General features: G+C 48.3%; 2 protein-coding genes across 2 annotated transcripts in view; both read left to right on the forward strand.

Annotated features, from left to right (window-relative positions):
* The window catches only part of FANCD2 (FA complementation group D2), a 53430-nt gene extending 43976 nt beyond the window's left edge, over window positions 1-9454 (forward strand). The window contains exons 36-44 of the mRNA XM_037385568.1: window positions 524-646; window positions 1475-1568; window positions 2122-2193; window positions 3738-3776; window positions 4405-4479; window positions 5601-5675; window positions 8596-8742; window positions 9227-9304; window positions 9386-9454. Of these exons, the coding sequence (XP_037241465.1) occupies window positions 524-646; window positions 1475-1568; window positions 2122-2193; window positions 3738-3776; window positions 4405-4479; window positions 5601-5675; window positions 8596-8742; window positions 9227-9304; window positions 9386-9454 (772 nt within the window). The remainder of the gene's footprint in view (window positions 1-523; window positions 647-1474; window positions 1569-2121; window positions 2194-3737; window positions 3777-4404; window positions 4480-5600; window positions 5676-8595; window positions 8743-9226; window positions 9305-9385) is intronic.
* Window positions 9455-9536: 82 nt separating this feature from the next.
* On the forward strand, window positions 9537-10666 carry BRK1 (BRICK1 subunit of SCAR/WAVE actin nucleating complex). The gene is made up of 3 exons (XM_037382440.1): window positions 9537-9702; window positions 9786-9868; window positions 9954-10666. Exons 1-3 carry the CDS (start codon window positions 9585-9587, stop codon window positions 9978-9980), a joined length of 228 nt encoding a protein of 75 aa, XP_037238337.1. The 5' UTR covers window positions 9537-9584; the 3' UTR covers window positions 9981-10666.
* Window positions 10667-12046: the final 1380 nt, after the last annotated feature.

Genomic DNA, 12046 nt, shown 5'->3' on the forward strand with positions numbered 1-12046 from the left:
ATTGGTCCCCCATGAGGACCAGGGCCTGCAAACATGGGGTACTTCCAGCTGTCTGTAGAAGGCTTCATTTACTTGTTGTTCCTGATCCAGATGGCCTATAGCAGACACCTGCTACGATGTCATGCTGTGATGTCACCCATACTGGTTGGCTCTTTCATCCTTACCCATAAGCTCTCAGTTGGCTTATCACCCATCCTCAGACAGAGCTCCATGCATGCCAGCTGTTCTCTCACATAAAAGGGCAACTCCGGCTCCTCTTCTTCCCAGCCTGTCCTTCCTAAATACAAGAATGAGGAAATATTAAATCCAGGTATGTTTCAGGTCATGGTAGCTTTTAATGACGTTACTGTGACAGTTCTAAGTATTGCTTTGGATTTCCTAATCGTAATCCTATGACTGCCTTTGGCATAAGAATGAGCTTGACAGTTCTAGGCCACATGTTGCAGGTAGGGCAGTGTTTCAAGAACTTGATGTGTTACTCTGCATAACATTTTCTGATGAGCTAAGCTGGTTTTGGATTTAGTGTCTACCTGGAGCATGCAGATAACATCTTGAAAGCTATAGAAGAAATCTCCAGTGTTGGTGTTCCTGAACTGATCAACTCTGCCAAAGATGGATGTTCTTCTACTTATCCTACACTAAGCAGGTAATTATATCAATAGAAACTTTGAATTTCATGAGATGCATAATGGCAATTTCTGCTTTTTAGTATTCAATTTTCTTATTTTGTGGCCTATGGTTTCATGTTAGTACTGCTGTGGACTGCTCTGGGCATTGGTAAACACTTTTTTGGAAGTACACAACGGGTTAGTAAATGGCTAGCTTTACGTCAGGGTGGAATGTCCTTGTGCATTAACACGATGTTGAGTTTATTATTTATAAGCCATTTTAATTGGAGAACAAACTGCTGTCCATCGTCAGGTATGTTACCTCTTTCTGTGCTGCTGTGGTGGTATAAAGTGCTCCAAAAGTCAGCCTCGGAGGCCTGGGGTGGCTGTAGGCAGTCCTGGCTGGTATGCAGTGTGCAAAAGCACACTTAGGGCGTTTCTGCTCCTAGCACAGGAGTTTTGGAGGCATGGATTCAAGATGTTGCTGCTGCTACCAAGGGAATTTGGAAGAACGGTTTATGCAGGGGTGGCCAAAGTTTCTGCACTTTGGAACTACCAAAATCGTCCTGAAAGCTGCAAACCTTTCACTGTGCATCCCCAGAGCTACAAAGAAGTTGGTGGTGTCTTATGTGTGGTTCATACTGGGGAAGTGGCAGTGACTTCCCAGGATTCTCCATCTGTCTGAGCGATGGGGCTGGGCTATACATGCTTGTGAGTCCTAGGGTCAATCTCCTGTGATTTCCTGTTGAGAAAGATGCCCAGCAGGGTAACCTTCAAGCTGTCCACATTGTTCTGGGGACAAGAAGCAAGAAGCCTATCTGGATGCTCAGAGTCAGCTTTTAGTTTTACTCTCACTTTCTCCACAGGCAGACGTTCCCGGTTTTTTTCAGAGTAATGATGGCTCAGCTAGAGAGTTCAGTGAAAAGCATCCCAGCTGGGAAACCATCAGACTCAAGTGAGGTAGGAAAATAGATGCACTGGACTCTGAGGGGAGGAAGACATAAGTTAAACTGTACAGTACAGTAAAGATGTATAAATTGGAAAGGAAATCTACTTCTGAACTTTGTATAGGAAATGCAGTCAGACAGCTTCATTCATCAGCTAATACTGCTATACATATATGTGTATGGTAACGTATAAGTGGCATCCTTTTTTTCGTGTTTGTACCATAACAAAAATCCAGTAAATCTAGCAGAAACTATAACCAGAAAATGGGTAGTAATTGGCAAAATGCTAAGCTGTGCAGTTGGCCTGCACACCTGTGTGGGAGCACAAAATTATTTTGCAATCAAGAGCTGCTCTGAGAGCAAGGAACGGTGTTAACTCTTAGCGTTTTAAGCCATGCGGGCACTGATCAGGCTGGAATTGCCATTAAGTGGTTTGCTGTGATAAATCTGCCTGTGGGGAAGTTTTGTTCCAAACAATTCTTTGGGTACAGCAAACACTGAGAGAGCATCCAGCAAGGTGAGAGGAGATAAACCATCTTGAGTTATTGTCCCCTTGCATCCGTTAGGTGCAACTGGAGAAGCTGCTGCAGTGGAACATTGCTGTGCGGAATTTCCATATCCTCATTAACTTGGTTAAGGTGAGGTTCTGGTGGTTTTTCTGGCTTTACCTTCAGATTCCCAGCAAAGCCCAGTGTACCCACGTTCATGAGCATAAGGGAAAAACGTGAAGTATGGCTGGCTGGTGGAACAACCTGGAGGTGGTAAATAAAGCCAGTTATGACCTGTGTGCAAGGGCTTCCATTTACCTTTCACTTCAATACTACTTAATGCTTAGAGCCTGCACATCTTAATAATGTAGTTCCCTCACAAATAATAAGTCTTCACAAAGACAGGATGACGTTAGCAAGTGCAGAAAAAAGGACTGAATGAACACCCTAGTTTCCTGGTGCAGTGTTTTGTGTCTGACAGAGTCCACTGCCAGCTGTGGAAGAAAACAGATGGGAGAAACCCTTCAGATAGATCTGGAATAACGTCTGACAGAAGGAAATGTTCTGATGTACTTAGCTGAAGGCAGGCAATCCAAGAAGCCTTGGATTTCTGTCTGTAGCTTGCATTCAGAGCTTATCTGATAGCCCTCAGATTTACCTACTCTTTATGGTAACATACAGTCTTCCTTTGAATCCTGCTGACAATTCATGTCATCCTGTGGTGATGAACTCCAGAGGCCAGCCCCACTGGATGAGATATTCACTTTCTTCAGTTTTTGGAGCTGGTACATTCAGTGTCACCAATTGTAGTGATGTTTTGGGCAAAAGGCAAGAGGTACAGCTGCATTTTTCTCTTTGCTTAGGTTGATCATTACTGTTTGCTTTTGTCATATCTGAAGTAATGATCAGTAAGTTCAGCTTTTTCAAGTTCAGCTTATGAACTCTGGTGACTCGAGCTGGATTCTTCTATACAGCAGCATTCACTGGAGCCCTACCTGTGCTCCAGGCACCTTTTGAGAGCATAAAGGGTAGAGCTGGACCAGCTAGTTCTGTTTTGCAGTCTATAGCAGCACGAGGTTACCGTCACAGCTCTCACTCAAATCTGTGTGCTATGCTAGTTAAAACATTCAGTAATTAGTTATAGAATTGGTCACTGGCAAAAATATGTACACAAATGTCTATCAGAAGAAAGCCTTCAAGACAGCTGAGACTATCTGTTCCATTTCTTTTTTTGCTGTTGGATCACAGCTGTGTGTCACCTGTGCAGTGACACCTTGTGTCTTTTGACAGCTGGCACCATTAACGTAGTAGTTTCATTATTTCCTCCAAAATATATTATTTTGCACATCTCAGTTTTGCTTCATCCATTATGTGGTTACTTGCCTATCAGCTGGACTTGGGTCTCAGGTCCCAAACTATTAAGAACTTCAGACTCATTGAGATAATTCTGTGCCATCTGCAAAAGCTGCATCTTAGATCACCAGATAGCCATCCTGCCAAGTACTTCCACCTGACAGCCACTATATTTCACACGCTGATGTGGTGTTCTCTGTTGAAATATGAAAATGGATGTTGCCTTAGAACAGATTTCATGCTTTAATGAAGGGCTGGTTTTAATTGGCTGCTGTTCTCACATTATTTCCTTTAGACTTGTGGATTGATCTGGCTCTCTTTTTTTCCTCTTGCCCAAGCAGGTGTTTGACAGCAGGCCTGTACTCGGCATTTGCCTGAAGGTAAGCAAGAATTCAAAATAATTGAAGAGAGCAGTGTAAGTACCAGTTTTCTTGGATCGCTGCCTCCAGCAGAGTAGAGTGTTTACTGAATTCTCTGGAAGAAGCAGATACTGTTTCTCATACTTTTGACTGTCTTCCACTAATCGTATGGTTCGACCACAACAAACTTGCTGCAGTTGGCATTACTGATTTTAGACCCTTTCCCCTCTCTCCTTTTCCATGGTACTCCAAATGAGATGAAACATCACAGCAGACAGGCCTCCCTTGGAGCCCGGAAAGATTATATGTCCCTCTGCAACTCTGTCTTTTCTGGCTAGGATTCATATATATGTGCAGTGATTCTAACGTTTTGTGTTTAGTTCAGTTTTATTCCCAATTTGCTAGTAAATAAAACCAGGGATGTGTACAGTGATGAGACCTTGCTCTTCTAGCTGCTTTGCAGTGATTAAAGTGGGACCCTTTACTCATCCTGTATATTCCACTACAGCCTTCACATGAATTTGGTGACTATTGAGAACAGTCGCTAGGTTATTCTCGAAAGAATTATCGTTATCTTATCTGACTTTGTGATGCTTCTTTGAAAAGGAATTTAAATCTGCCTTCTGATATATTTATCATTCTTTTATAGTACGGCCGTCTCTTTGTAGAAGCATTTCTGAAGCTTGCCATGCCTCTCCTGGACTACAGCTTTAAAAAGCACAGGGTAAGCCTTTTGGAGACAGAACTGTCTGGAATCAGTTGGGAAGCATGACTGATGCTTGTTAGAAGGAGATTCCTGTCTCTGGTCACACATTGGCATGACACTTCATCACAAACACACATAATGTCTCCAGCTGCGCTCTGCCCTGTTTACTTGCCTGTCCCATGTGCTCTCAGCAAACAGATCGCTCGTTTCCCAACTTGCCATCACTCTTGTGGTTAGATGGCTTCACTGTTAGCAAAGGAAGCCCTTTCAACCTCCATCTCCTTTGAAAGTTATTACCGCAAAGGTGTCACTCATAGAGTAGGAAGCTCATGTGAGCAGTCAGATTGCTGACAGCTTGTGGTCCAGATGGACAGTGACATTGGTGCCTTTGCAATAATTCATGGAGCTTTGAGCAGGACAACACACATGAGTGCAGATGGACAGGCCAACCTTGCTGTGCTATATGACAAGCAAGAACAGTTCACTTATTCCCCCTGCTTCGTTGTGAGGCAATCCAGCTTTGCCAGTGAGACTCATGCTTTGGCTTAGTCTTCACAACTTGTTTCTCTAATAGAGAACTCGTTTCTACTGCAAATGTAAGATCTGCTCTCACGGATGTTTGAGGGAATGAGGTTGTCAGATATCTAGTCGTTGCCACTGGACAATAGAAAGTGCTATGTAATTTGCTCAATAGAGAGGACTGATACCCAGAGTTCATGCTGGATGCATTTCAAATACCAAGTCTAGCAGTATGTTTTATGCTTTTCCTCGATTCAGGAGGTTTCCTCTATTCCTCTATTTATACTTTTCCCCCTAGTTCAGAAGGTTATACTCAAGGCCAGGTGTGACAAGATTGTCTTGCTTTTAATCGTGCCACTTCCACTGATAATCATTAAACTGATTCAAAGTCAGTTTCAGTTCAGAGTGCTTGGCCTTGTGACATGTGGTTATGCTTTACCAGTAACTTTACAAGTTACTTAGATGCACAGTGCAAGTCTCCTATGGCTTAATCCTGTTTGTCTGATGTTTCCTGCATATGTGCATCATATCTCTATCCCATAGCCCTTTGAAAGGACTGCTAAGACTAATACTGTTTCCTTATGGAAAAATCCTTTGATTTGCTGGTCTACTTATTGCAGGATGATGTGCAGAGTTTGCTGAAAAACTTGCAGCTGAGTACCAGACAACTTCATCACATGTGTGGTCATTCCAAGGTAAGATAAGTTCTAATTGCAGCACAAACTCCTGTCCTAAGAATGATTTATTTCCCTTCCACTCCTTTTCTAGGGCATAGGCAGGTTCTACCTGCAGGCTTCCAGCAGTGTCTGTACAAGCAAAAACTCTGAGAGGAGGAGAAATAGCCTTGGTTAATGGCCCAGAGTTGAAATCTTTGATCTGGAATTGGCTTATTTGGATGTCAGATCAGGTTAGCATACCTGGTTTTTTAGGACAGAGGTTTATTGAACATCTTTGGTTGTTGGCATCTGTAAGAGGGTGTTTCTGAGGACACAAGCTAAGACCTTGGAGACCTCTTGCATAAGGTGCAGATGCCAGACTGATGATACGGGAGAGAAGTTTTGGCAAAGATCAGCAGCCTTGCAAGTGAGAAGAATCAGCAACAGGAGGCAGACAAGGGGAAAACCTTACTCAAAGTGCTCTTGCAGTGCCTTTTTGGTATTATGTTGATAGGGAAGAGGCTAAAGAGAGGGAGGAAGGTGGTAACGTGCAACCAGTCTGCCAGTCTCTCTGTAGCAGACTTAGGTCAGGAAGGAAGGAAGGAGAGGGTTAACGCTGCTTACAGCCTGGGGAGCCAGTGCTTGTTGTAAGAGAGTCACATGGAAGAAGACGGAAAGAACTTCATGTGTGCTGCTTTGTTCCTGACTCCTAAGAGGTTCAAGAACACCTGTCTGAGAAGGGAGCTTTGCCAAAGTAGTTGAAGGGAGAAAGCCAGCTGTTAGCATGGCTCCCTAAGCTGGATTTGCTACCAGTTTAGTCCAGAGTTGGCATCAGGACATAAAAGTCTAGCTAGAGATCAGAAGATGCCATTGCTGCTATCAGCATAGGAGAGAATTGGAAGTTGGCACAAACCCTGGAGGTGCTAAAAAGTCCTTCTCGTGTTTGAAATTGAAATCCTCGTGCGCTTTAAAGTCACAATTCACCTTGTAAATGGGATAACATCACTGCAGCTTGTGATGTCTTGTTTGTCTTTGCACTTGACTAGTATTTTCAAGTGCTGTGTCCCATGGTCCCTATTAGAGCCTGTAACTGCTATTAGCCAACACCTGTGTTTTACCACTGCTCTTGTATCTGTTGCAGTCTGGTTAGGTCTCTGTGCCAAATCATTTTTGCAAGAATGAGAAGGCAGCAGGTGAATCTAGGCAAATAAATGTATACGATGAATGCTCCATACCTGTTTGGAGTTGACAACAACTGTTAAATCAGTCTTGATTTTACTTTAATATAAAACTGACGTACCATGCAGTATTACCTAAGATTTGCTACTCTCCCTCAATATAAGTGTCTTTAAAGAGCATCATGCAGCAGACGATAGTGATCAGCTTTGCCTATAATTTCCTAAGTATTTGTCATTTACTCTTTCACACCAAGCCTCTCTTCTGTTTACATATCTAATGCTGGACATAAGGGCGGTTTCTGGAGACCTTTGCAAATGTCACAGTACTTAGTTGAGTCCAAATTGCCTGCAGACAGTTGGGCAGGTTCCAAGACCCAGGGAGTACTGTGATTGTTGACTGTGTCATTAGTGAGGTTTCCCTGATTTGGTTCTGGTTCATGCTGATAATTGCTGGGTCCTGCCTGTTACATGGGCTAGAGAACAGATTGCTGTTAGTATTCAGTTCCCTGTTCCCCTGTCCCTCTTCCCAGGTATGCTGAACTCTTCCAAGAAATGAAGCTGATTTGATTTCAGAGTATAGCTAATGAGAGCATCTTAATGAAAGAAGGTTATAAAGTATCCTCATGAAAGAGGAAAATACTTATGCACAGAATAATTGTTTATGGCTCTTGGCAGGTTTTCTGGTTTAGCAATGACTCTGTTCTGTACAGCAGATCCAAGCCTAGCAGGAAGAGATGCTTACCTTGAGCTAAATCTCATATAATACCTGGCATAGCTGCCCTTCCTCAGTTGGTTTTTGCTTACAGCAACTCCATCTGTTCCCTCCTGTCCCAGTTCACCAAAAGCCATTGCTGATTTGTCTGGACAAGTAGCTTTGAAGTTTATAGTGCAGACACATTCCATGTAGCTAGTGTAAAGGAATTGCATCAGACACTGAGCAAGAAAGGATTGTCATTGCAGTGGCTTCTTCAATACCTTTCTCATTCTTTCTTCTCCGTGCTTGGTAATTCAGCAATTTCCTGGCATGAAACTCCCTGCAGCATTCATTCACAGGTTGTGGCTATCAGCAAGTGGGCGTCTCCCTTCCTAGGTAGGTAGCTTGGCATTCTGGCCACTTGTAGCATTGCTTTTTGCTTTGGACTGGAATGGTGTGATTATCCATTGCTAACCTCTACAGACAACTCCGCTTTTTCACCAGCACTAGCTTGTAGGTGAGTCAGACTTACTCAGACATTATCAGCTGCACACACCACCAGCACCAGCAGCAATGCAGCTTCCAGAAAGTCCTGTGCGAGCAGGCTGCGTGGCTGCCATGAGCAAGATGGCAGCCGCGCAAGATCTGTGTGTGAAGAGCTGCGTCACATTCTTGGAGAACAGAGCAAGTGACACTAGTCTGTTGCTGAGATGAAGGAGCAAAGGAAAAGCAGATTCTCAAAATCATTTCCCATGGGTCAGCAGAATTCATGTGACTTGAGGAGTTACTAGCCTCTCTCTACTGTTCACAGGAAAAGATGAGGCTCCTGTTTTTATCCAGAGTAGATATGGCTGTTTGGATTGTTGCAAGGGATCATTTTGCTGCCTTAGACAAAATGCTTATCTGAATATCACTTTTTTTAACAAAAGCTGCAAGAGAATTTGGCCATGAAATGACATAATCTGGGCAAGCTTTGTGGGAATCGTGTCCCATCCCTCCCACCTGTGTAGCCAATGGCTTTTTAAATAGCCAGAGTGCTCAGGCAAGAACCTGTCTATGTTGTCGTGTTGTCTTGTTTCATATTTAGATTCACCAGGACATTGGACTGACCAACCACGTGCCTCTGCTGAAGAAGTCACTGGAGCAATTTGTGTACCGAGTGAAGGCGATGCTGGCGTTCAACCACTGCCAGGAGGCCTTCTGGGTGGGCATCCTTAAAAACCGGGATCTTCAGGTGAGTATCGCTGTCCTGCCTGGGGCAATTAAAATCTGGGCAAGATGAGCATCGTCCTTTCCAGGACAACTGTAACCGCCCCGGTGCGCGAGTAGAGCTAAAAGGCCGGATTCAATATGCCTGTATTGCAGTGACGTCCAGTGCAGCAGAGCGCTTCATTTCAGGGTTAAGGGCCTGTGGCTCCGAGGGCTTCCTTGCAGCGAGGCTCTCTCCCCAGCCTCGGCTTTTATTGTTTGTAACGGGCTGGGGGCTGGGCGCAGGGGCAAGGTGGCCCGAGCACCCCTTCACGCGCTCTCTGTGTGTGGCTTTAGCAGAAGCCAGGTCCGGCCGTTTTCTTCGCCTGCTGTTAGCAGTAGGCCAGTTAAAACCTGCCTTGTACCCAAAAGCTCTCCGAGATGGGCAGGGCGCGCTGCTTCCTGGCGTTCTGCCCCAGCCGCTCTGCCCGCTCCGCGTACACTCAGCGCCGCTCTCGCGTTCGGCTCAGGGAGAAGAAATCCTGTCCCAGGCCTCCGAGGGGCGGCACTCGGGGGAGGAGGAGGACTCCGCAGACAGCGCTGCCGAGGTACCCGCCGGGCGGGGGCGGGGCGGGGGGAGCCCCGGCTGGGGCGGGGGGAGCCCTGCCCTGACGGCCGCGTCCCCGCAGGAGCCGAGCGGCAGCGGCGCGGACGGCAGCGGCGCGGGCAGCAGCGAGGAGGACGCGGCGGCGCCCTGAGGGGCCGGGCGGCGGCGGCGGCGGGAGGGGCCTGAGGCGGCGGCGGGCCGGCCCCGCCCCGCAGCGCGCGGAGGGGGCGTGGCCACGCGCAGGCGCGGTGCGCGCCGGGGCGGCGGCGGCGGGGGCGGCCATGTCGGTGCAGGAAGACCCGGTGCAGCGGGAGATCCACCAGGACTGGGCCAATCGCGAGTACATCGAGGTGATCACCAGCTCCATCAAGAAGATCGCGGACTTCCTCAATTCCTTCGGTGAGGGCGGCGGGGGAGGCGGGGGGGCGTTAGCGGCGGGCCGGGGCGGCGGGCCGCGGTCTCTCACTGCCGCCTCCCCGCAGACATGTCGTGCCGGTCGCGGCTGGCCACGCTGAACGAGAAGCTGACGGCGCTGGAGCGCAGGATCGAGTACATCGAGGCCCGGGTGAGCAGCGGGGCGGCGGCGGCGGGGGGCGGGCGGGGGCGGGCCCGGGGCCGGCCCTGCCTGAGGCCTTTCCTCTTCCCGGCAGGTCACCAAGGGCGAGACGCTGACGTAGGCCAGGGCCGGCCCCGGGCCCCGCCGCCCCGCCGGAGCACCGCCGCCCCGCACCCTGCTCGGGGCCTGCCGCCGCCGCCGCCGCCACCGCCGCCTCTGCTTGTGTTGCCAATAAACCGCTGTGCTCCTGCCCTGCTTGCTCTCTGCCTGCCTGCCTGGGGCTGCGCCGCGGGATGCCCGGCTCCCCGCCACCGGCTTGGATGTCAGAGCCTGCCCTTCCACCCGCCTGAGCCGCAGCGGCCGGGCCCTCGCTCCTCCCCACACATGGGGGTTATGATGGGAGGGGGCGCCCTCCAGGGGCTGCAGGCCTGGCTGCTGTCGGCACCGGGAGGCACCTGACCAGCCTTCAAGGTGCTTTGTGCTCCTGCTGGGGTCACAGCAGAAAATCCGATGATCCCGATGGTTTGGAGGGTGTCTCAGCCTTCACGTGTGCATGCTGTCCGGGCTACGTGGGGATAGCAGGCTCGCCTGATGTGGTGCACCTGCCACAGGAGGGTGCCCTTTGCTGGCACCTGGGAAGAGGTGCTTATCCTCCTCTCTGGGGAGGCAAGGAGAAGGCAGTCTCTCTTCCCTTCTCACCCCTCCTCCATCTCAGTGGGCATCTAGAGCCGCAGACTCACTGCTCATATTTAGTGTTTGTTGGGGAGTCCATGGAGCTCGTGTCAGTAAAGGTCTTGCTTCCCAGCAGGCTTTAAATGTCTTTGTATGTTACTCTTAACTGAAAGCTCTCTTTTTTTCACGATGGCAGCGTAACGTCTGCAGTGTTTGTTGGGCACCTCGGTAACCTGATGTTCTTTATATTTTTGAGGCTGGCTGGTTGGTCCTCAGCGTAGGTCCTCAAAGCTCACAGTTTTGTTCTCCATAAAAAGCTCTGTGTTTTCCATTGTTTGAATAAGTGTTCCTCCAGCCTTTCCCTCAGCTCACCTAGCCAGTTATGCTTTACTGTCGGGTTGGACTGCACATCTGGGAGGCCTGGCTGCTGCTGGCGTATAGTCTCAGCAGAAATAAGTGCTGTAGCAACCTTGCAGAACTTAGAGTGGAGCAGCCAGGGATCATTGTACTTTTGCTCAGGGACGATATTAAATTATGAGAAATAGTGCTGGTGTACAAGATTGGTAGGTAGAGGGAAAGCACCTATCTCTACTCGGAGAAAGTTGCTCTGTGGCCCAGGAATGTCAAAAGTACACCCATAGCCCATACACTGCTTATTCTGGGTGTGCTAGAATGGAGTCCTGACATCTCCATCCTTGGAGATAACTCGGTACTTGTCTGGACAAGGCCCTGAACAACTTGGTCTGACTTTGAAGTTAGCCCTGCTTTGGGGGGGAGTGGGGCTGAGGTAGAGACCACCAGAAGTCCCAGCCTAAATTATCCTAAGGTTCTTCACCCAAAGACTGAATGGGAGGCAGAGGGTACCACAGACATGTTTGTGACTGGGGCTGTACCAGGCTGACCTATTCACTTGAGATCATTTCCTTGATCCCGTTCCCAGCTAGCAGTGTGGTGTGCCTCTTCTGATCCCTTCTTGGATCTCCTCACACACCGTTACAACAGTTACCCATTTGCCCTCTGTCTCCAGGGTTTCTTACAGGAGCAGGTGTTGCCCCACAGTCTGTGTGGCCAAAGCAGTTTCAGTGTAGGAATCTGTCTTCTGGAGGGTACCGCTCCTCCCGGCACACGTGCTGGCACAGAGCTTGGGCACTGTGGGATCAGCCTGTCTGGTTCATCTCCCAGCAGGGATGCCAGGTAGCTCGCTCCGGTACGGAGTTCTGCCCTTTGTGTTTCCCTTTCAGGAAGTCTCAGTAGTTCCCTAGGCTCTGTAGTACTAGGCTCTCTGGTTTGGGTGCCGCCGATCCAGGATAAACCACACCACCATCTCTGGGAGGTGGAGAAACCTTCTGGTCCTCAGGCTGATGCTGCTTCTTCCAGCAGTGCTGTGGTCTGCAGCCCTGTGGTAGATGGATCTTTGATATTTTTGATTGTTTTAAAAGACTGAGGAATTCTGCTTGCCTTTTTTTGTTGTACTGTGTCTTTTTAAGAATATGATGCCCCAGGAACCCACATTAA

The sequence above is a fragment of the Falco rusticolus genome, chromosome 4 (genome assembly GCF_015220075.1).
Source record: "Falco rusticolus isolate bFalRus1 chromosome 4, bFalRus1.pri, whole genome shotgun sequence".
Taxonomy (NCBI): Eukaryota; Metazoa; Chordata; class Aves; order Falconiformes; family Falconidae; genus Falco; species Falco rusticolus.